At 43.2% G+C, this 24,082-nt stretch overlaps 1 protein-coding gene across 13 annotated transcripts in view; it reads left to right on the top strand.

The window, feature by feature from the left end:
* Positions 1-24,082, top strand: part of myt1la (myelin transcription factor 1-like, a) — a 48,806-nt gene that overhangs the window by 5,594 nt on the left and 19,130 nt on the right. For 7 of the 13 annotated variants that reach the window (XM_069515361.1, XM_069515359.1, XM_069515368.1 and 4 more), the window contains exons 2-8: positions 6,045-6,149; positions 6,601-6,655; positions 6,891-6,924; positions 10,593-10,655; positions 19,082-19,596; positions 21,201-21,831; positions 22,381-22,835. In XM_069515361.1, coding sequence (XP_069371462.1) covers positions 6,601-6,655; positions 6,891-6,924; positions 10,593-10,655; positions 19,082-19,596; positions 21,201-21,831; positions 22,381-22,835 — 1,753 coding nt within the window. In that variant the 5' untranslated portion in view covers positions 6,045-6,149. The remainder of the gene's footprint in view (positions 1-6,044; positions 6,150-6,600; positions 6,656-6,890; positions 6,925-10,592; positions 10,656-19,081; positions 19,597-21,200; positions 21,832-22,380; positions 22,836-24,082) is intronic. The other 6 variants (XM_069515369.1, XM_069515360.1, XM_069515371.1 and 3 more) reach the window with 3 other exon arrangements.

Genomic DNA, 24,082 nt, shown 5'->3' with positions numbered 1-24,082 from the left:
TGGTTTGGGTCTTTTAGGACGTTTCCTCTCTGAGAGTCTGAAGCTTCATTTGTTTCATTTGATCGGTTTTAGTTTCACGTTGTTATTTAGAGACTAAAGAATTTATTCTGACGTAGGTACGTCTTTCAAAGCGCTTCATCTGGTTGCCATGGTAACAGCATGGTGGTATCACTAGCAACATCAGCACCTTCAGGCGCAGTACTCCACAGTACTACAGTACTCCACAGTACTACACAGTACTCCAGTATTCCACAGTACTACAGTGAACGTCCTTGTGGTTCAAACATTATATCATCGGAGGTGAAGACTGCAGCTGCTTCCTCTTCTTCTTCCTCTATTGTTTAATGCCGTGTCTACTTCCTGTGACTGGTCCAAAAGTCCAAAGTGTTTTCACTTTGTACACGAACAGAACCATGGGTCAGTTTGATCCAGAACCAGAACACCTCTGCTGCTCTGAGGAACCGTTCACACCTGATGTTCAGGTTCTACATTGAAGAGTCTGAACTAAGGCAGCTCGGGCTAACTGAGAGGAAACAGACACTCAGGGCTGAGAAAGGTCAAAATGAATATTGTTATTTGAAGTTAATATTCTCTTAAATGTCTGAAATAGAGCATTAACATTCATCATCTGTCAATAGTCCCAGTGAATGTGTTCAGCTGAAAGTTCATTTCACATTTCTGTTCACAAACCGCTGCTTCAGTAGCACATGTGTAAAAATAAATCCACACTTCCATCAAGACGTAATTATCAAACTGTCACTGCAGGAAAGTCAGGTCATTGACACGCGTGTAAAGACTCAGATTCGTCAGGTGACATATTACATGTTTAGTGATGACTCACAGACACCAGCAGTCCCTCGCTGACTCTGGCTTCTCTTTAAGTTTTGAGTGACCTTCAACCAGGTGACTCGTCTGTGCTGCTGCCGTTACTCCATCAACCGTAACGGACGTTTCCACCTGCGTTTCAAACAGTGAGTGTGTGCAGGTACTGTCGTTAGAGGAGCTCCTGGTATGAAGCTAATGTTGTCTGACAGAGGGAAGTCTGAGGGCTGAGGAGGACTTCATCTCCTCTGAAGTGCTGACGTGACACCACAGACCCGGTCGACGAGTGTCAGGGGAAGGAGGAGGCCGGTGGTGTGTTCGTGTGCAGGTGTGTGTGGGAATCTGCAGCGTGGCTGCTTCATGTTCTCTTATTTACAGGGTTTAAAGGGGGAACATGAAGTGCACACTGGCTCGTTGTGAGCTGCAGGACAACTGGAAATCTTAAGAGTCAGTTTATTTCTCCAGGTAACAACTTCAAGACGAAAAAACGGAAATCACAAAATAATTTTATTTTTTTTAGCCCAAACAACAAATTTAATTCTTGATTAGTTTTTTCATTTGAATTTTTTTTTTATTTTTCCAGATTCACTCGGCAAATAAAACATCTGCTTAAAAAGCAAACCAACAGAAAAGTAATTTGTAGAGTTGGTTATTAAAGAACTAAAAAAACTTCATGTCCCATCCGTCCACCAACTTTCATGCAAATCCGTGTTGTACTTTTGGAGCCTGCTGTCTAACAACCAGCTCCCATTGCTTCCATTATGATTGATTGTGCTTGTGTGTGACTCCATCGATCCTGTTTGTTCTATCAACCGTTCACACGTCTGCATTTTTGTGGCCATCGTACCTGCAGGTCACTCGGCCGCTGTTGTTCAGGCTCTCCCGTGTTTGGTCAGAGGTTAATTGATGCGGCTAATCACCCGATCAGTCCAGTCTCCATGGAAACCAGGAGTGGTGCTGTTGTACGGGAGGGAGGGAGGGAGGGAGGGAGGGGGGGAGGGGGGGGGAGCTGAGCTGCTGCAGAACAGTTTGTGCTCCAGTGTGTCACCGTCAAATTAAAGGTCCATGTAGGAGCCACGAATAAGAAGAGTATTGTTATTATTTTGGTTGTGAAACAAGTTGTAATGGGTTTTTAATTTTGTTGTATTGTTTGTTATAAATTATTTATTTGTGATCATATCAATTTGGCAGGAAGTAGGTCACATGGGATAGGGGCGTTTATATGAGCACCTGTTCACCTGTGTGTGTGTGTGTGTGTGTGTGTGTGTGTGTGTGGTGTGTGTGTGTGTGTGTGTGTGTGTGTGTGTGTGTGTGTGTGTGTAACTTGGAACGTTCTTTAATATAAGTCTCAGTGAATTTTTCACCGTTCAAACCCGACGACTTGTTTGTTTCTTGAAGTCGTCACAGTTCTGTCTGTCGTAGAGTCGGACAGTTTAAATTTATATTCATATACATGTGTTGATATTTTCAGTGGTGAAATGATCAATATTTAAATTCTTTACTTAAATGTTGCATTAGTACAAAAATATTGGATTATAAGTAAAAGTGTTGAAACTATATATTACTCTAGAACCATGAGACGTGTGTTAGCTATGTTGAACTTTATACGTCCAGAATAACACCAATGTGGTGTTGATGTGCAGACTGACACTGTGTGTGTGTGTGTGTGTGTGTGTGTGTGTGTGTGTGTGTGTGTGTGTCAGTTGTGTTGTTTGGTTTGTGCTGCTGTCTCACATCACACACACCAGATGTTTCTGTTTGTTCGGTTTGATAAAAATCCTCCGCTGTAATAATACACTGAGCTGCTGTCTGGCTCTGACTCAAACACACACCTCACCTGGCTGCTGTGTGTGTGTGTGTGTGTGTGTGTGTGTGTGTGTCTTGTTTGGGCTCACAAACATTTGCCTGTGAGTGTTGTGTTTATGTGTCCTTGTGTTGTTGGGTCATTTTTCCCTGTGTCTCCAGATGTAAAGTAAATTTTTTCACAGCGTGTTTTTCTTAATTTGCTGTGAGTTATATCTGTGTCGTTGGTTCAAAGCGTAAACACGATGCCATCGCTGCGGCAGCTCTTCACGTCTCTTTTATGAAAGCACCTCTGTGCAGATGTTGTGTCCTGGATGTTGCCACTCGCTGTGAGAGCATCAGTCGTTTCAGGAAATGCCACAAAACCACACGGCCTCTGTCGACTGTAGAAATGATTACTTTTGTCCGTCAGGAGCCAAAGAGCAGAGACGAGGTCAGTGTGGACGGACGGGTTAACAAAATGTCTGACCGCTATTAGCTTCTTGTTTCATACGACAGTCAGAGTTTGTTTCTTTTCAACATGACCGGCAGTCGTTTCCTGTCGTTAACCACGTGGTTATCAAGGTAACCATGGTGATCAAGATTCCCTAATCTCCGACAAAATAAATCATTTAATTTGAAGGAAGTTTTGCTGATGAAACAACTTGTGTCGACTCAACATGACGTCATCCAGTAGTGTCTGTGCTGCTGTTTTGCAGGAGGACACGCCCACCCACACCTGCAACCTGCACCCATCGGACGATACTATCTGTCAGTCACACTGTGTTATCCTCCCCCCAAGTGAGAAGTAGAGTCAAACTACCTGTGGCATCGCCCCCTGCTGGTCAGAGAGAGATGACAAGTTTTAGTCACTTCCTCTATGGCTTCACTTTTGGAACGCCCTCTGTTGGTGATTGGCTGGAACAGTCAGACTCGTTTTCTTTGTGTGTCTGTGTATGAACACCAGAATGGACAGTTAGCATGAATTAAGAAAAAGAGAATCTGATCTGTCCTGTACCTTCCAGGCTTATTAAAGAACATGTAACCATAGCAACAGTACCACTGCTTCAGGCTCTGTTACCTGGCCCGGCTGAAACTTACCTGAACATGAGTGAAGCTGACTTTAAAACACGGAGGTGCATTCAAACACACAGTCTCTCTTCGTACATTCACGTTAATCTAATGATCAGTTAGAGAAGAATGATTCTCTCTCGTGTCATTCCTGTGAGGTGCCGTGTTGGCTTTGACCTACAGGGGGCGCAGCAGCCTGCTGAAGATCTGTTGAAGTGACACAGGTACAGAGTGTACATTTCTGGAGCTCAGGGGGTGAACGTCTGCTGCTCTGTTAGTCTGTGTGTGTGTGTGTGTGTGTGGCTCAGTATAGAGAGCTCTGCATCATATTGTACCAGACAGACAAAGTGTCGGGCTGAATACTAAACAGCAGGAAGCTCTTCTTCACACAGCGCTAATCCAGCCATATAGGACGCTGTGGTTTTTTAATTTTGCTTTAAAGATACAGATTTGCTTTTATAACATTAAAATTAGAACATCAAGTTCTTCTGGATAAAAAGTTTGAAAAACCAGCACAGTTTTCAATTACCTGAAACATTCCTGAGCTCTGAAACCAAATTTTCATCTTTTCAAAGGAATGAATATTTTCAAAAGTTCTCATTTGAATGTCCCCACGCTCAAATTATTCATTTTTCAAATACATTCTGATTTCTTAAATATCTTCCTATAATTATAAAAATATCCACGCACACGCCTGCATTTCCTCAAAATGTCTCCGCTGTCCAAAAGAATATAATTTTGCAAAAAGACCATGACCTCTTCGACTTTCTTCAAAGTAACGTCTCATTTTCCATAGATGTCTTGAATTTAAAAAAAGAAAAAAAATCCTAATTTCCCCAAATTGTCCTCATTCGTCCTCGCTGCACACAAGGTCCCGTCCTCACTGTGAGTGACGATCCAATATGTCCTCACACTGAAAGTGGTCCTCACAGAGATGGAAACACAGCAGACACACACTCAGGCACGCAGAGGCAGAGCAAGGACACAGCCTATGGAACACACACACTCACATACGTACACACTGCAGCACACACACACACACATACATGTACACACTGCAGCACACACACACACACACATACATGTACACACTGCAGCACACATTCTCAGCCCACTCACTCGTATAGTTTCCAGGGAGGCGGAGGGTTTTTTTCTCGGCTGAGGGAGGGGAGACTGTTTGAAGTAGGGTGCGTTGGAGCACGCTCGGTGGAGTGGCGGCCTCAGATGCACCCGGCCTCGGTAGGCTGTGGAAACATAATGGGAGTCGGCCGAGAGTTCAGGCGAGGCTGTCCAGAATTTACATTTATATTAACGCCGCAAACCCCCTGAGCTGCACTGCAGCCGAGCAGAGAGGAGCACGCAGAGCCGCTGCGTTCACATCTTCATCATCAAACTGTTGTTTCACTGTTGTCCTACTGGCTTTCATGTTGCCGTCTGTGTTGAGACGCTCACAGCGAGATCCCACGGAGTTTGGTTGTGATTGTTTCGGCTCAAAGGGAGAGCTGAGTGTTATTTACAGTTTGGAGAGAGTGAAAAAAATGTTTTGTTTGGAAGTTGTGTTTCGGTAGATTTGCATCATATACAACATAAATCACATGTAAGAGCAGTGGCTCCAGATTCACTGCATCACGGCCGTGAATTTAATTTTCTCTGAGCGTATTTAATTTTCTTTGTTCCTAATATTGTTAATAATCCTCAACATCTCCTGGAGAAATTACCAATACTAAGTTTGTATCAGATTTTTAAATACTTCAATACCCATGATGACCTTCAGCTGCTGTTGCTATGGAGAAGAAATCAGGCAGAGGAACGAATCAGAACCCGAGGAAGCTCATAAGACTTCGTCATGACAGTTGGCATCAAAACTTAAGTGTTAACGAAAGTGAATCTGAAACTGAGATGATTCAAACTGCTGAATATTTAATCAGTGTTTAATCAGCTCTGGGATCGAATGCGTCCAATGAGAAAGAGTAGAAGTAATACTAATAATAATACTACAAGAATACTCATGGTACTTGTGCTTTGTTAGTGCGCTTTAACTCTCTCCCCCCTTCAAAATAAAGCAAAGTTCAGAACAAGGTCTATGAATGGACGTATTCTTCCAGCGGAATGAGAAATGCTGTGAAGAATTTATGTGACCAGCGTTGGAATCACTCAGCTTCATTCTCAGGTCGTGTTGTTGGTTTAAACTGTGACACCTCTCTGGAGGAACCTAATTGACAGAATGAATTAAATGTCACGTTTGTAAATATCAGTAAAAACACGTGTGTGTGTGTGGGGGGGGGGGGCTCCTGAGTGTGTGCATGTCGTTAGAATGACACACAACGAACTGATGAGAGGTTTGATCCCAACACGCTTTGTTTCTGCAGATCATGACTTTGGAAGACGACGTCTGAAACTGTGTTCGCCGCAAAGACTCTTCAGCTTCCAGACCAGAAACAGATTGAGGTGGTTCCCCGCTGAGCTCCGACCAGGTACACCGTCACCACAGGGGCCACAATCACTCTTTTTGCATAAATCCCATTCATTCACGTTCGCTACGTCTTTCAAACTGTCTGGGTGCAGCTCGACCTGGTGAATGGTCGTTTGCTGCGCCCTAGCTTTATGGCGTTAGCCTTCATGATTCATGAGCTGTTTTAAGTGGTTGCTAAGTGGCGGCTCGTTGTCCAGTGTGGTTGCGGGTTGTGATAATTATCTGACTTTCAGGAAAATGACTTTTTCACAGCAGGTGGTTGCTGAGCGGTATTTCGTTATTCAGATCAGTTGCTAAGTGGCAGCTGGTTGGTTTCTGTAGTTAGTTGGAAAGTTGTTCAAAACGGTTGCTAGGTGCGAGCTAGTCTGTTGCTAAGTGGTATAAAGTTGACACGGCTTTATGTTGTGAACAAAAACGTTCCATTCAGCCGCGGGTTGATTTGTGTTTTCCAGATGGAGCCGAATGCTGCAGAAAAACGCCATCGAACACGATCCAAAGGAGTTCGAGGTACGAGTATGTTCTTCACTCTGATTGTTGTTCACTGTAAGCTAGCTTAACTTGTGCTAACTGTATGGTTAGCGCAGTGTCTGTTGTTCCATGTGTGTACAGTCCTGAACCTTTTGCTAAACTGAAGCATGTCAGTATTTAACTGCGATCATCGTACCCAGAACACGTGTTAACTCGTCTCGGCTGAGGACGGAAGTTATCGTCATGCTAACCTTTTTGTTCCGTCTGCCTGCAGCTGCTGTGGAGGCGGTGACACAGGAGTTATTCAGGTGGGTGAACCTCCACTGACCCCCACTCATCGTTGTATTCAACTACTATTTTTGCATTTTGGTGCATTGAGGCATCAAATAGGAAATGATGCTGAGTCACTTCTCCTCAACAGCGTCTCGTTAAGGAGTAAAAAGGCTACGTCTAATTTAGAATGGATTCTAAACTGTCCACACGCCCTGGATACAAAGATTTAGAGACAAACACTCATTCATAACCACGGACAGGTTCGTTTCAAATCAACCTAAACTGCATGTCTTGGGACACTGAAGGGCCCTGGTCCGCCGCCAGTTTGAACCCTGAAACTTCTTGCTGCTAACCACTGACCCACCGTGCCGCACCCAGTAAACCTACGTAATTACTAACGTATTTATGAACGTGAACTTTGAAACCACGGAAACAGTGAATTCTGCAACAGTTTGGAGGCTGCAACCGGGTTTTTCAGGCGATGAATTCAAAAAACTCAAATTCTGGGTGAGAATCAGGACATCGTGAGAAACAACAGGAGTCATGTTCACGTGTGACCCCGTTTTGTTTTACATGAGCAGATTTTATCATTTCGTTTTGACGTTAACAGGAGACAGTGTGTGATATCACTGCTACCTGTGTGTGTGTGTGTGTGTGAAGGGGAACGTTTCTGCTTCACTTAATCTCATTTAGTAAAACTGACAAATATTGGTGCGTGCAGCAGATTATGTTTGAACCCAGTTTGATCCAGGTCAGCACTTTACTGTAAACAACATGTCCCGTCTGCGCCGCGTGAGCCTCGAGCGCAGGAGCAAAAAGAATCTCCCTGAATTTAAATCTGAAGCCAAGAGCTGTGCACCGACGTGGACCGAGAATCTTTGAGGTCGACGTTAATGACAGATATGACTCTTGGTGTGAGTGCTGTGATACTCTCATTAAGTCGTGAGGAATCTCTGAATATTTTCCATCACTTTTATTTATTTCATCACAGTCACTGACTAATCCGACTAATCTTCAGGGATTAACATGTACAAATTAATTTGCGATTGTGGTGTGATGTGGCAGATTTGGGTTAAAAAAAACATGTGGCTGTGATGTTAAAAGTCGTCCATGACTTGATTTGAATTGCTAAATAAACCCATCACATCGGTGGGAGTCAGAGCTGCAGCTTCACAGCTCGGAATTTTAACTTTATCTCCGGGTTGATGGTGAATGAATCCGTCCTGCCAGCCAGGCTGACTAATGAGCACGACTAATGAGCCTCATGTAATTTACTCGAGGATGAGTCCTAATGTTTTTGTCGACACTTTGACCTTTGTGTGTCGCTGGATCGGGACAATTCCTGATCCACATCCCAGTGTGCTGTTTACCTTCCTGACTGCTGCTCGATAACGCTGCAGGTCAACAGTCCCACCTCGACTTGATGTCTCTGCGGTCCTGCTCGCTGGTGGAAGGTGGTGTCTAGAAGATGCTGATTAAAAACCAGAGTGCTCCTAAATCACAGAACACGAGTTGGTTGATGTTCTGTGTTTTTGTTGCTGTCAGCAAATCCCATGAAAAGATCAAAACCAGCAGCTTTAGTCGTCTCTAAATACTTTTGGATTTCTCTTTCCTGTCTGTGGCTCTCAGCTCCGAACCAGCGGGGACACAAATCTTTAAAAATAACGTCTCTGAGATGTTGTTAGTGTTTTCATCACGTATCCGTCAGGCAGGAGTAGATGATATGTTTGTTGGGAAACTATTTTATCTTAAAGTATAATCCTACAGGACTGTAACCAGCATTTATAATAATATTAATATTAATAATCAATTTATTTCCATGGAGCCATCACCAACTATAAATCTTTAAATAATAATTTATATATTTTAAATAATTCAAAATCTTTCTCTTATTAAAAAAACGAAATACATATAATAAATAAATAATATATTCAGATTCTTTGCAAACAAGTGAAATATTTCATATTTTGTTTGAGGGTGATTTTAAGGCTTGACACGGGGTGTGATGCATTGTGGGAATTTTATCATGACTGGAGACTGTGTTTGACATTGTACCGTGGAAGTGAAGATGCACACACACACACACACACACACACACAAGCTGGAATCAATAAGGCAACACTAATTGATGAGCTTCCTCACCTTGAACAAAACCTCTCCTCCTCTTCCTCCCTTTTTTCGCCACTGACCACTCATCCATTTCTCTCCTGCTCCTCTTCGTCCTGTTCTTCCTCTTCTCTTCTTCAGCCTCTTTTCGACTATATATTTTTTTCTTCCATCTCATTTCCTCACGCTGCTTCTATATCTTCTTCTCCTCCTCTTCCTGCTCCAACTCTTTGTAATTCACCTCCTCGCCTTCCTCCTCCTGATTCTCCTTCCCTGCTTCTCACTTTTGCACAATTTTCCTCACCATTATTCGTTCTTTTTCGATCCTCTTCCTTCTCTTCTTCCTCTTCCTCATTTCTTCAAGCTGCTTCTATATTTTCTCCTTCTCCTTCTCTTCTTCCTCCACCTCTTTATCATTTTCATTTTTGTCTCCCTCCTCCTCCTCCTCCCCCCCTTCCCCTGCTTCTCACTTCTCCTCATTTTCTTTGCTGTGAGCCTTTCTTTCTTGATCTTCTTCCTCTTTTACCTTCCTCCTCTTTCTCATTTCCTTCATCTATTTCATCCCCTTCCTTCTTCCTTTTCCTCTTATTCAGCCTCTTTTGAGTGTATTTTGTTCCTCCCCTTCTTTCACTTCATTTTCTCACGCTGCTTCTATATCTCCTCTTTCTCCTTCTCTTCATCCTCCAACTCTTTCTCATTTTCCGTCTTGTCTTTCTCCTAATCTTCTTCTGTCTCCCCTTTCCTACATTTTCCTTGCCTTTAGCCTTTCTTTCTTGATCCTCTTCCTCCTTTACCTTCCTCCACTTTCTCATCTTCTTCCTCTCCTTCCTCCTCCTGCCTCCTCCTCCTCTTTGCTCTCCTCCTCCTCCTCCTCCTCCTCTCTGCACTCGTGATGGTAAACCTTCACCTCCGTCTTCGTGCGGCTCCATTTTTATCCTGCAGTGAGAGCAAGAATAAATCAGGTGCTGTTGGGTGGAGGGTGGGTGGAGCTCGGCAGCGTGGGGTCAGAGGTCGTGGGTGTGGAGTCCCTGAAGCCAAGCGGTGTGCGTTGGCTGGCGGTCTGAGTGTCTTCAGGTCAGAGCGGCCTGAAAGCTGCAGTAGTGTGACTCAGAGCTCTGGAGAGTTCTGCTGTTGACTGCAGCCACGATACGAAAAAAAAAGTTCAGACAGAAAGAACGGGCTGAATGAGACGAGGCTCAGGGTTGGGTCAATCTGGTTTTATTCTATTTATTTATAAAGTGCCAACAGTGGATTATTAGACCAGCCCTTCGGCCAGAGCCTCTATATGAAGTTAATATTTGTTTAAAAAGTCTTAGGAGTCGGTGAAAAGACACAAAACAACTAAAAGAGACAAACAATTCCCACAAAGAGACGTAAAAAACGACAACAGACAAAACAAGAAGAAAAAGATATAATGAACACTAAGATGAAAAGTTAACATAAATCGATAGAAGCAGAATAAAAACAGGAAACAATGACAGAGACAAACAAGCGTCAGAGACAGTTTCAGTCTGTGGCTCCGTTCCTGTGTCTGAGGCGTGTGGTTGGTCATTTATCATGTGCATCATGTTCATACTTTGTGTTCTTCCCTCCTCAGCTGTCCCACCCCCGGCTGTGATGGCAGCGGACACGTCAGCGGCAAGTACGCCCGACACCGCAGGTACGAAATGCTCTTGGTGTTCAAACATCACAATTCAATTTATTTAAAACAATTCTAAAAGTCTGAAGAAAAGAACTGGGTAAAGTTTAAAAAGGTTTTTTAACCATTTACTCTGTTACCCTTTGTACCGAGAGAAGATTTAGCACGATGAGAAAAAGTGACGGGGGCTGAGGATGTTTTAAGTTGGACATGGTTGCTTGCAAAATTCTTAGGTTTTAGAAAAAAGTTGTTTTAATAGCTGAAGCATATTTTATATAAAGTAAAATTCTGTGAAAATTTTTAATTTAAAATTTCCTATTTCCAGATCTTTGCATTTATTTCAGCAACTTTTATTTTGAAAAACAACAACCCTGGATTTCGTTGCCTTACTGAGTTTCTTATAAACTCAATTTAATTTAAATCTTTACAGGTTAAAATTTATAAATTAACAACTTAAAATGTCTGAAACAGCATCAGAGAAAAACATTTCACAATAAATACAATACGAATGAAATAAAAACTAAAACAATTTAAAAACCCCTTTGATAATTCAACAACATTTTCTTGCTGGCTGTAAAACCTGTAGTTCATGAAGGAGTTCAGTCGGCTGCAGTCCAGCGTGCAGGTCTCAGACGTCTCACTCAACATCTCCGAAACCAAAGTGTAGTGATGATAAACAAGCTGGTTTCAAACCTCCTCAATCGGCAGCTCGTTGCCTCCGGTCAGTCACTCCGGCGTTCTGTCACAGGGCCGCAGATAGAGAAACCAATCAGGCTGAGCGCGGGGCTGTGAAGTCCCCGGGTCACACTGAACGATGGCCGTCCACTCCGCAGCCGTGCAGCCCTTCAGGCGGCAGGACGGATGGTTCCTGCCTCAGATCTCTGTCGCTTCAGGAGACGCTGAAACTGTGAATTACCAACAAACTCTGAGGGGGCCGCTGCACAATGTGACCCCTCGATGAGTCACTGTTGTTTTAACGTCTTTATTCTCTGCAGGAAAAGTTATTGTGGATAAGCTGCAAGAAATAGGAACCTTAAAAGTCGTATTTATTCTTCCAGAACAAAACGTACGATGGCTGCATTTGCTGTTGATGTAAACACGTTGCTCCAGAGCAGAACAATGTAGACCAACATAACATTGCATTTTTCTGCACAAGTCCTGGTTGAAACTCATTAAATTTGTATAAAACAGTTATAATATATATCAAAACAAGTGTAGTATGGCAGCGTTGAAGCAGAAGTGAACCACAGAGGGTTTTACTCAAAGAAAATAACAGTTGAAGGCTGAATATGAGGCTGTGGAGGAGGAAATAAAGTAGTTTTCATTTTTTAGGTAGAAAAAAACAACCATTTAAACATCCATTATGAAATCAAAGCACTTGTTGAGATGTTTTGAGGTTATTTAGAAATATCTCCATGGTATTGTTTTCACTGTAGAGGATTGTGTGTGTGTGTGTGTGGGAGGCTGGCATGAAGAGGTTGCACGGCTCAGGACAGCGGTGGTTTGACGCCCGAGGTAACGGAGAGATAATGAGAAGGGGCAGGATGGCGAATCACTGGCAGAGCAGACTGATGTTGCTGCGAAGGGCACAGAGCTTCCCTGGGAAAATTCAGCGTCAGGCGTGAGGAGAGCCAAACTCTGAAATAAGAGCTCAAACATCCACAAGAAACAAAAAAATCACACTTTCTCATAAATGATCCGATGGAAACGTTACGATTGTGGGAGAGAAAGGAACGAGATTTGATTTTGATTTGGTTTTAAAACCCTCTCACCCTGTTTTCACATGTGATTACTTCACTGCTCTGTCATCAGGATTATCACAAAGGGCTCAGGAACATTTCATTTGATATTTCATTTGTTTTTTCTGTATTTGTTAGTTAGTTAACAGAATTATGCAAAAACTAATCAGCTGATTTCCATGGAATTTTGTGTAAAATGATGAGCGGAGCATGATAAGATAAGATAAGATAAGATAAGATAAGATAATTTAAAAATGTATTTACCCATAAAAAAATTATTGTGCCAGTTTTCTCCAGATTACGCAATAGCTTAAAAAGTGCAGACAGTAAAACTAGAAAGTATGAGTCTAAAAATATAACTGAGGATAAAAATAAAAGTATACATTTTATTATTAGTGAAAATAAAATATTAAGTGTTTACAAAATAAATGCAGGAATTGGTACCTATTATATTATTTTTAATATAATACCTATTATATATTATATTATTTCTATTAGAAATAACAATGGAAATAAGAAAATAAATAAAACAAGTTTAAAACAGTAAAAGAAAACCTGGATCCACATTTGTTGATGAGAAAATCCAGCTCCGCTCAACAACCAAAAACTCGTAAACCTGTAAAACCAACAGTCAGAAAATACTAAATAATAAAAAAAAATAAAAAAATATGATTGTTTCACATCAGAATTCATGTTTTCACCTGAAATTAAAAAACAGTCACGTTCATCTCACATTGAGTGGCTGTTCCCTCATTAAGGACTTTGTGTTTATTAACATATTAACTTGAACCTGCTATGAAAGAAAAGTGACAGATAGAGAGAGAGAGAGAGAGAGAGAGAGAGAGAGAGAGAGAGAGAGAGAGAGAGAGAGGTAGACTGTGTGATGGTTTCTCTCTGGAGAATGAATGAATTTCTTAATCAGTTAATCATCAGCTGATCACACGACACTCAAACGTCTGATTTTTTTTACAAAGACACAGCGACGAGGGAGCACACAGCTTTTGCTAATTTGTCTCCTGTCTGATTTCTTCTTGTTATTTATTTTTCTGTCTTTCCGCTGAATGCTAATAAGACTTTATAGGTTGGGAAGTCCCCCCTGACTCCACATGAGTCAACCATATCCGAAAAAAACCTTTGGTGAGAATTTAATTTAACATTTCATAAGCGTCTTCCCCAGAGTCGGATGAAACGATGGATTCTGGTTTCATCCTCGTTGCTTCAAGTACAGAGAGGTCCAGAATGTGTTTAGCCCAACTTTGCATTCATGGTAATGTGAGAACTGTCAGTCTGGCTTTGTTAACACTGACGAATATACTCCTTCAAAATACTCCTTCAAAATACGCCGCTGCTGTCGGTTTCTCTGTTTTCAACATCGGCTTGGAGGAAAGAGTGTGTGGGGAAAAAAATCCATATTCAAACGACTGCTGTGATTATTTATTTGGCTTCAAATGTTGACAGAAAACTCCAGCGTGGCTCCAGGGGCGTAAACTTCCAGCGAGCCACTTTCTCAGCTAACCTGCAAGTGAACAGCAGACGAATGGCTAAACTCAAAGTTTCCACATTTGAATTTACAAGCTCCCGTTTTGAGAAAAGCAAAATAGTTTTTACACACAAGAGGTTTCCAGTTGTTGAGAACAACGCAGGTTCCGTTAATATTACATCTTCATTTACATTATTTTAATGATGGTACAACTTTATTCTTGTAATATTATAACTTTATTCTCATTTAATTATGAATTTATCCTCTTAAATAATTAATTAATTATTTCAACTATTGTCATAATATTATGATTTAATTCTCACAATATTACAACTTTATTATGACCTTATTTTTATTCCCTCTTTAAATTGGCCTGGTAATCCCTCGTTCACACACACACGCAGTTTGAATCCATTTTTGGAAATTCAGATTCTTCATCTTTTTCGTGGGATTTGTTGACAATAAGAAAAGTATCGTAACTTTATCTTTGTATCTCGTTTTACTCCTGAAAGCCAATCACAACATTCCTCCACACCACGGCTCAGTGCTGCCGTCAACGCCAATGAATGCGTTTGGAGATGGGGGGTTTGATGGGGGAGGATTAAAGTCTCTCCCTCTGCCCCCCCCATCCCCCTACGCCCTCCTTTCTTTCTTCCTCCCCTACCTTTCTTTGTCTTTCTCTCCTTCGCTTTACATCTCCCTCTCTCTCTCTTCTCTGTCTCTCTCTCTCTCTCTGGAGGATGTCACCATGGCGACAGCACCGAGTGGATGCTGCAGTATGAGGACCAGGAGGGATGCAGCCTGTCTCCCATGGCAACCGCTAGTATAGGATGTGAACATTGATGTGTTCGCCCACATTACCCCCCCCCCCCCCTCCTTCTTGTATCGCTGCCACCATCCAGTGTCGCAGATATATCCATATATATATATATATATATATATATATATATATTCATATATATGGTTATACATATATATCCACCCCTCTGCTAGTAAAAAAAGCATTGCCATGGCGATGAATGTTGGCACATGCCGTTGCCGGGAGCGATGATCCTACCTAACCTCATATATCTAGATGTAATTATCACGAAGCTATTTCCGTCGTCTTCTTCACATTCTTCATTGTCACAAAGTACAAACGTTAAAAAAGTGTTCGAATTAAAATGTTTGTCTTTGTAAACAACCTGTCGAATCAAAACGAGTGATTCCACCAACGTCCATCAACAAAGAAGTGGATATTTACCTAGATTCAGTTTTGTCTCACTTCTGTGGTCGTTATGGTTTTAACACTTTCTCAGGAACGATTCCTGACGAGTGTTTGGCCTCAAACAGAGCAAGTTATATTAAACTGTCAGTGACCGTAGCAACAGCACTGACGCTTCAGAGCTGATCACAAGTTACTACACTTTATAAACATCACGGAGGATTTTAATACCTGACTGTAAATCAGGTTTTCATGTCCTCGTCGATAAATAATGTCCACAAGCCTTCAAAATAAAACTCTTGTGGCTAATGGTTGGCTAACTAAACAGTTTTATATCAATGGACTCAAAGTGACTCGCTAGCCGAGCAATATTAATGCTACAAACATCCCATAATGCAACACTGCAGAAGCATGGTGGTCGTCTTAAAAAAGAAATCTACCAAACCCCTCCTGAAGGTCTGCAGACAGAAACGTGTCCTGTTCATTCTGTATCAGTTGATCTTCATATTGATAAACTATTGATCGACTGTTATCAATGTTCATGCATCAAATCAAACTGCAGCAGATCAGCTCAAGAGAAAATGTGATGATAGAACACACCCCCCCCCCTGCACATAATTACCATGCATAGTCTCTCGCCCTTGTCTGCAGCGTTCCCTCGTTTCTGATCTGCTTTAATTACTACCGGAATTTTAATTGGCGGGAGACAGCAAGGTGGCTGAGGTCACTCTCTCTCTCTCTCTCGCACACACACACACACACACACACACTCACAGGCAAGCTGGCAGTCTGACAGCCTATTGGGTAAAACTGGGGGGATCATTTGAGGTGAATGTGTATGTGGGTGTTTCTGTGTGTGTGTGTGTGTGTGTGTTATCGGCAAGGAATACTGCTGCAGTGCTGTGTGGTGAATGAAATGGATTTAATCTGGATTTCTCTTCAAACAAAGCTCTGTTGGCATTTCTGACATATCAGGTTTTCGGCAAACATCAACGATATTAATGTAATAATGCCTTAATTAGATTAAAGGGAATTGAATATAGATCTTTTTATGGAGAAACACTGAAACACAGAAGACAATGATGAACGAAGGGGAAAACGCTGCATGAATAAATCTGAAGCAGAGACGTTCTCATTGAATTTACTTTTTTATTATTAATATGAAAATATGATGATAATACAAATGATTTGATGTAGAGTGCTGGACGTTTGATTTATTGTCCAGTCAGTTAGGTGGAGCTGAACTTGTGGAAAATATGGTGAAAGATTTTTTTATATTATTTCAGTGACGTGAGAAGAGTGACTTTGGAGTTCCACAGGGGTTAATCCTGGGTCCTCTGTTATTGTCATTCTACGTGGGTGACTTTTTGTCGGGGCGCAGCCTCGGCTCCTGTGAATGTGCCGATGACGGTCAACTACACCATGCTGTGTAATTCCTGCAGTGATGGCAAAGAGTTCCGTACTTTAACATGTGCGTCAGATTGGAGGTTTTGCCCCAAAGCTAAATGCTTTCAAACTCGCACACTGTGACAAAGAGCTAATTAATATCATCGTATTAAAGCGATAACGACGTTTAAAGGGGAGGTGTATTTTTGTGGCTTTTGTTTGTTGATTGATAAAAGAACAAGTTGAAGTTGAATGGTTGTCATGCTTTAATCTGCAGGTTTGGTTTTAGTCTGAAAAGCAGCGTCACCTCCTCCAATTCATCCTCAAGCACAAAACAAGCGCTTTCATATGGAAATGGACTAATTGATTTCGTAAAATCCACATTAAAGCCGTGTATAATTGTGCTTGCTGTTTTGGAGCAATTAAAGCAGAATTTTGCCAACAGTTAATGACTATTATGGGATTTGCGTAATTGAGGCCCCGGTTGAATAGGCTTTGGGTTTTTTTTGTCAGCAGCTGATTCTCCTCCTCAGTGAGAGTGAAAAAGAAAATCCTCTTCAGCGTCTCAACATGTGAACCACAAGCACTTTGACCTCTGACCTCACCCACAGAGCCGACCTTCGTGATAATGATGTTGCCTCCTGACAGTCGACTCTTAAACTATTCTCTGCGTTTCTCTTGGAACTAGAAAACGTCTCTATATAAGAATGACGTGAAACTCAGACCAGTTCTCTCTGTTGTCTTATCTTTAAAACCTTCATATGTTTTCATGTTGATAGAAACAACTGAGTCAAATGAATTATATGGACTCGTATTTTTTACTGTTTTGTGATTTATTAGATATTTATTATATTAACAATAATCCTTTTGGTTTTAATTGTGGGCCCAAAACAGTGACCTCTCGTCGCAGCACAAATGTCACACAATGTGATGTTTCAATGTTTCAGCCAAAAACACAAGAGCACTGAATAAAGTGCATCCCTCTACTTATGAAAGAATATTTAATCCAGATTTTTATTTGTATCTGCACCGAATTTTTAAATCAATATCCTGAATTATTCTATAAGAAATAATTAGAAAAAAAAAAATGTTAAAGAAAATTTAAAAAAGATTCCCACTAAAGTCTAAAGAGTTCTCCTCTGACCCACACCTCATGAAAATAGGTTCCGTATGTTTTGTGTTTTCTTTCTGACGAACGTCCTCAGCAGAGGTAATAACTTCGTGGCATCATGTTGTAAAAAGCGTTGGCTGATTGCTCCATTGTCTCTGTGAGAACTCACCCAGATTGTGTTTTTCTTGCTGGCACCGATGCTCCCAGCACATAGCTTTACTATTTACATGATTAAAAACTCAGACAGCTGTTGGTTTACCACAGCCTCCAGTCTCCTGTGGATTTAATGTCTCTAGTCTGGATTCATCCAAATATCAATGGGTCTGTGCTGCTCCATCCCTTCTTCCACTGACAAGTAAAATGGCTTAAATCAGGGACGCACTTTCAACTTCATTGAAACGATGGAGGAAATGTGCACAGCAGTGGACGTAAATAATTTATAGCAACATTTTTGTGACATTTTTTTTTCTCGTATAAAAGACCTTCAGCCTTAATGCGATCTTTGCAGCTTCAAGGGAACAAGACGTCCCGCTGTGACTCTTTAATATTTATACTGGGACTCGTGTTTTTCTCTTTGGGACAATTTCAAATGTGACATTGGTAGAATTGCTGTTAAGTTGTTCGAGGACAAGCACAACAGTAAAATACATCGATTTCTCGATATACTGAGTTATATCATTCAAGTCCCACTCCAGTAAACCCCCCCCCCCCCTTACAGCGCCACCCGTGGTCAAAGAGCCTTTTCCAGCTACTGAGCTCCACCCACATGTTGATAGGATTGGTTTCTTCGGCTTGTGACATCACAAACCCTGACTGTTTGAATCATTTCTTTTAATACGTTTGTTTACTGTGGTGTCAAGGTGGAAATAATCAAAATATGTCTTTTATATATCTACTGAAAAGACCTTTAGACTTAATGCAATCTTTAATATTCACATTGGAACTCATGTTGTTCTCTCTGGAACAATTTCATGAATTGCTCTGAAGTTGCTTGAGAACATTACAGAACAATATTCACTCATTTCTTGGATAAACATCTAAAATAGTGTAAAACTGTGTAACACACAACATATATAGCGTATATAGACAATTTCACAGTCGAATGATCATAATTAGACAATCTGGGTTGTGTTGATAGCAGAATAATATTTGTGATCTCTTCCATCGAACAGATGTGGAGCTCAACTTTTATCAGTCCAGCTGTGACCTTTTGTCTAAAAAACCAATAATTCTGAAAGGCCAAAAATCAAACATGACCAAGCCAGCCAGCCAAGCGGAGCTCTCATCTGAATGTCGGTGGGTTTCTGGCTGCGCTGTATTCAGTGTTAGCCAGCTCTGGCCCGCATGTGTCTGCCAGAGTTGGCTCAGTTCTCCAGACTTATTTGACCTGAGAATCAGCTGCAGTTAGCAGTGGGAGGCAAAGCTCTGGGCCACTGGAGTTAAAGATAAAATCACGCAAATGATCACTAGTGGATATGAGAACAAAGATGGCCGCTGATCATGTATGCGCCCTCTGTCTCGCCTCAGTGTCTACGGCTGCCCGCTGGCCAAGAAGAGGAAGGCTCTGGAAAAACAGCCGCTGGAGCCGGCTGCCAAGAGGAGGCCCTTTCTCACCTCCTGCCCAGGCGAGGAGGAGGAGGAGGAGGAGGAAGCCAGCGTCTACACCAGCTACGAGAACGAAGCCATAGAGGCAGGGGAGGTGGGGAAGGAGCAACGGGAGGTAGCAGAGGATGACGAGGAGGAAGAGGATGGGGAGAGAGAGGGAGATGAGGAGGAGGTGGAGGATGAGTTCTCAGAGGACAACGAGGAGCAGGGCGATGAGGAGGAGGAGGAAGAAGATGAGGAGGTAGAGGTGGAGAGGGCGGATACGACAGTAGGAGGGGAGCGGGCGGAGGAGGAGGAGGAAGAGGAGGAGGAGGAAGGGATGGATGACGAGGAGGAGGAAGTGGATGATGGTGATGATGAGGAGGAGCAGGAGGACGAGGGAGAGGAAGATGAGCAAGAGGACGAAGAGGAGGAAGAGGAGCATAATCATCAGCAAGGTGAGTCACAAACATCTGATTATTCTTTTTCTTTTTTATCATCTATACTGCTTCCAGCCACCAGGGGACTATCCAAGTGTTTGGTCTTCACTTTTTGTCATTTCTTTAAACCTGTTTTTAGTTCCCCACCTTGTAACGTCTGTGAGATTGTGTAGAAAAAGAAGTTTACGATCGATCTCTCCACATTAAGTCAGTTTAAGTGACGTTTGTGAACTTAATAGATTGTGTTTGAACGCTTCACTCGCTCATTGAGAGGAGAAAGGACGGGGGGAGGCTTTAGAGGGCGCTGTTTCCCTTTGCTCCTCGATCTGCGGCACTTTGATTTGATGCATTAAGATTGGGGGGGTCTCATACTAAGCCCTTGACTGCACTATAATAATACAAATGGAGTCCAGAGGCAGGCTCAATTACTACAGGTCACTTTTACAGTTTCAGAAAGAAAACTGTAACGTGCACCAGCACTGTTCGAGAAAACAGACAGTCACATCTAGAACCGACTCTGGTGTTGAAAAAGTTTAAAAGAATTGAATCGCATGTTTGTTGGAAATGGGAAATGAACAGTGACGTTCAGAGTCCGATGCACACAGTCGTCCTCAAGTCTCCACTCATCCAAGAGTCATAATAACAAAGCCTGTTCTTCGTCACATTACTAGAAATGCTCTCTGCAGAGGGCAGTGTCTTGGATTTGTTTTCCAGATGCCAAACATCTGGTAAGATCTCCTCGTATTAGAATTTTTCTAAAAACAGAGATTTAAAACACGTACGGAGCCACAGGGACGTCAGTGTAACAGCTAACTGAACGCAGCCGTGCTAGACGGTGTCTGGAGGCCCGGCTCACATCCAGCTCCAGTTCTGGGTCAAACCGGTGTCCACCCTCGGCTGCAGTGTGCGTCTGCAGTGGCAGAGAGAGGAGTGATGCTGAGCAGAGTCGCTGGTAGACCAGATGCTCGGCGCTCTCCCTCCCACCACGTTTCCCTCGATTCCCCCCCAACACCCCCCGTGTCCTCAATCGCTTCTGACAGCGCTTCACGAATAATCGGGAGAGGAGCTCTGCTGAGTTATTAACTCTCACCCTCCTCCCCCCTCCCTGTTCCCCGCCTCGTCTCGGCGGACGTGTCACATGCGCTCTGCCTCGGCTTCTCCTCCTGAGGATATTTATGGCTCCTGAATCGGAGCACCTCACACGCCTCCCTTTTCAATTTCTCTGCTCTCATTCGCCGTCTCTGTCCCCAAAATCAACAGCGAGGCTTAGCGGGGAGAGCGGCGCTGCTCTGCACAGCTCTGGGTTGTGTGTTTTCTGTGGGTAAACAGTGGATGATGATTGGGAGGGATGCAGATAATGTATTCAGGAATATGAGAAGAAAGTGGGTTCATCAGTGGAGTTGATCAGAGGATGTAGAAGCTTTGTTTCCTTTTCATCTGCAGGATTTTCTTCTTTTAATAAATGACTTTATCTACAGAATGAATCCATCGTCTGTATTTTGGACCAATTACCTGCTGTTTATGTTGTTGAGGAAACTAAGCTAATGGGTAAAAACCGGCTTTGATGTGAGACAGGTTTTTTGTCTTTAAAAGGTTTTTCCTCCGTCTTTTTTTTCTGATAGTAGAGAACCACTATAAACCCGGTGGACAATCAAAGCTCCTTCCAGGCCAGAAGGACGACAACAACAACAGCTGCACCATCGGCGCCGGAAACAGCACCGGAGAAGATTACGAGAACTACGACGAATTGGTCGCCAAGTCGCTGCTCAACCTGGGCAAGATCGCCGAAGACGCCGCCTACCAGGCCATGACTGAGTCCGAGATGAACAGCAACTCCTCCAACAGTGCCGGAGAGGATGAGGAGGATGAGGAAGATGACGGCAGCGAGCGCGGTGACAGGAAGGGCGAGCTGAGCGTGGACCTGGACAGCGACGTGGTCAGGGAGACGGTGGACTCCCTGAAGCTCCTTGCGCAGGGTCACGGCGCCATGCTGCCCGAAGACGGCTACCCAGAGGGCGTCATGGTGGACGACTGCGGCCACGCTAACGGGCGGCCCGGCCTCGGGGTCAGGGTTCATGCGGACGAGAGCGAGGAGGAGGTGTGTCTCAGCAGTCTGGAGTGTCTGAGGAACCAGTGCTTCGATCTGGCTCGGAAGCTGAGTGAGACACAGCCGTCGGATCGCCCCGCCCTCCACGCCCTCCACCAACAACTCCAACACCAGACAGACCAGCACATGATGCATCACCAGAACAGGTGTGTACGTCCTCTGATCTCTTTCTCACATCGGTATTTAGAGATGAGCGATTCTGCAGGTAACACTTGGTAATTATAATTAAATATAATATATTTATTTTAAATAAATAACACAGCATGAAAGGTCCATCGTTAACTTTCCACGGTTCGTCCCATTCTTGAGAAGTGATACTTAAAGAACGCCTTCAGGGAATTTCTTCACATTTGGTCCAAAAGTTCAGTGGTTGAAGGTCAAAGGTCACATTGAGCTGAGTCTGTAAATAAAATGTCTGCAGATTGAACCTTCACTGGTCGGTGGAGGGAAACACCCACAGGGCGAATAACTGTAGTTGTTTAATCAAAAGATAAAATAAATGATAAATAAATCGATGTGTCGGACGACAAATCAAATGTTTGACTCTGTATCGCTCCAGACTTCATCTTAATATTACTGTCGCAATGAAACATGGCCGACATGAGACGTTGGGTTACGTGTATAACAGACGATTTTAAATTCCCTCACAGGCTCTTAGAACAGATTTGGATCTTTGGTGACTGACACCTGCACAGTCAAATTTTTTATCCCACTGTCAGGTACGACAGCTGCCAGCAGGGGGCGCTGGACGAGCCCAGGTCCCTGGAGCGCAGCTACTCCGACATGGTGAACCTGATGAAGCTGGAGGAGCAGCTGAGCCCGGCGTCCAGAGGTTACCCCACCAGCTGCAGCCAGGAGGGCGACGAGGACACCACGTCGGTGGCCTCCGACCGCTCGGACGAGACCTTCGACATGGCCAAGGGAAATCTGTCGCTGCTGGAGAAGGCCATCGCTCTGGAATCAGAGAGGGCAAAGGTCATGAGGGACCGGATGGCCTCAGAGCACGCGCTGCCCCGGCGTGATCACCACCACCACCACCACCACCATCACCACGGCCACGGAGAGCACAGCTCCAGGCTGAGCAGCGGTGGAGAGGAGCGCAAGTCCAGGATGCACCACGACGGGTTGAAGAGGGCGTACTACCCTAAAGGTAAGCAGAGAAACCCACACACTGACCTCTACTGAGTTAGTATTGATCCAGCAGAGTGGTTAGACCATATTTTGATTTTCCAGGTTTGTGGTCACTGCTGCAACAAAACGTCTCATGTTTCCAGTCGTCTGATAAAATTTCCGTCACCTCTCGCTGATGTTTTGACCCCTGACCTGTAACAAACAAGTCATGAAATACATTTGCTCTCAAAACAGTACTTCAGTTCATTCTGCCGTGTCTGACATTAGGGAACGATAAAACTTTTCTTTTTTTAATCCCAGGACTATTTTTACCGTGATGTCTGGACTTCCTGTGGCAGATTTATTTCTGTCAGTCCGTCAGTGTGCAGCTCCATCATCCAACCACCTCACTAATCACAGCAGGAGTTTGTTCATTTAACAGTCACACTCACACACAAGCTGCTTTCAGACAGGAAGCAGCAGATCGTCGACTCGTTCGCAACGACAGGAACATGTGGGGCACATTCAGGCGAGGGGCGGAGCCTGTAGAGCAGCAGGAGGTGGGACATGACGTATAAATTGTGCTGTGGAAAGATCAGTGTTGTTGTTTGTTTCTCCTCGTCTTTCCAAATTGACGCCTCACGTCTCCGTCATGTGTTAGAAACCTCATCAACACGTCCAATCGCTCACTGGGAAGTTTCCAGATGTTTTACCAGGAGGCTGCAGGAAAATATCGGAGCAACTTAGACTTAAGTAAATGTCTGAGAGCAGCTTAGGTCTTGTTTGATTTGTCATCTTTTTAAAATGTGAAGGATGATTTCAGGACACATTGTTCATTGTGTTACAAACGTCATCGACACCTTCACTCGCTCGTTGAGTCATTTTCCTTCTCTATTCTCACATGGACTCATCCGGACATGTTACCAGGGGGCTGCAGGAAAACTTCTAGGAAACTTCCAGAGCAACGGACTCTGATATTTTACACTCTCACTTACAGCCCCTCTGGAAAATTTCAGGAAAACGTCCAGACTTTGGTCTGAAAGCAGCTTTTGAAGATAAAAACTCAACAAAGACTTGTTTGTTCTCAACAACAAATACTGAAAATGGCATTTGTTTGAATTGTATTCATAAAGTCATCATCTGATCAGTTTCATCTCCAAACGCTGCCAATTTCACATCACCTCTTCATATTACATTTGACCCGAAGCAGCTTTTAATCCAAAAATCTGAACCCAGGTCAGCAGGGAGGAAGTTTATCTTGTGAGTCTGACTTATTGTAACCTTCAC

The sequence above is a fragment of the Paralichthys olivaceus genome, chromosome 19 (assembly GCF_024713975.1).
Source record: "Paralichthys olivaceus isolate ysfri-2021 chromosome 19, ASM2471397v2, whole genome shotgun sequence".
NCBI classification, from domain to species: domain Eukaryota; kingdom Metazoa; phylum Chordata; class Actinopteri; order Pleuronectiformes; family Paralichthyidae; genus Paralichthys; species Paralichthys olivaceus.
This window is presented reverse-complemented; position numbering and strand designations above follow the sequence as displayed.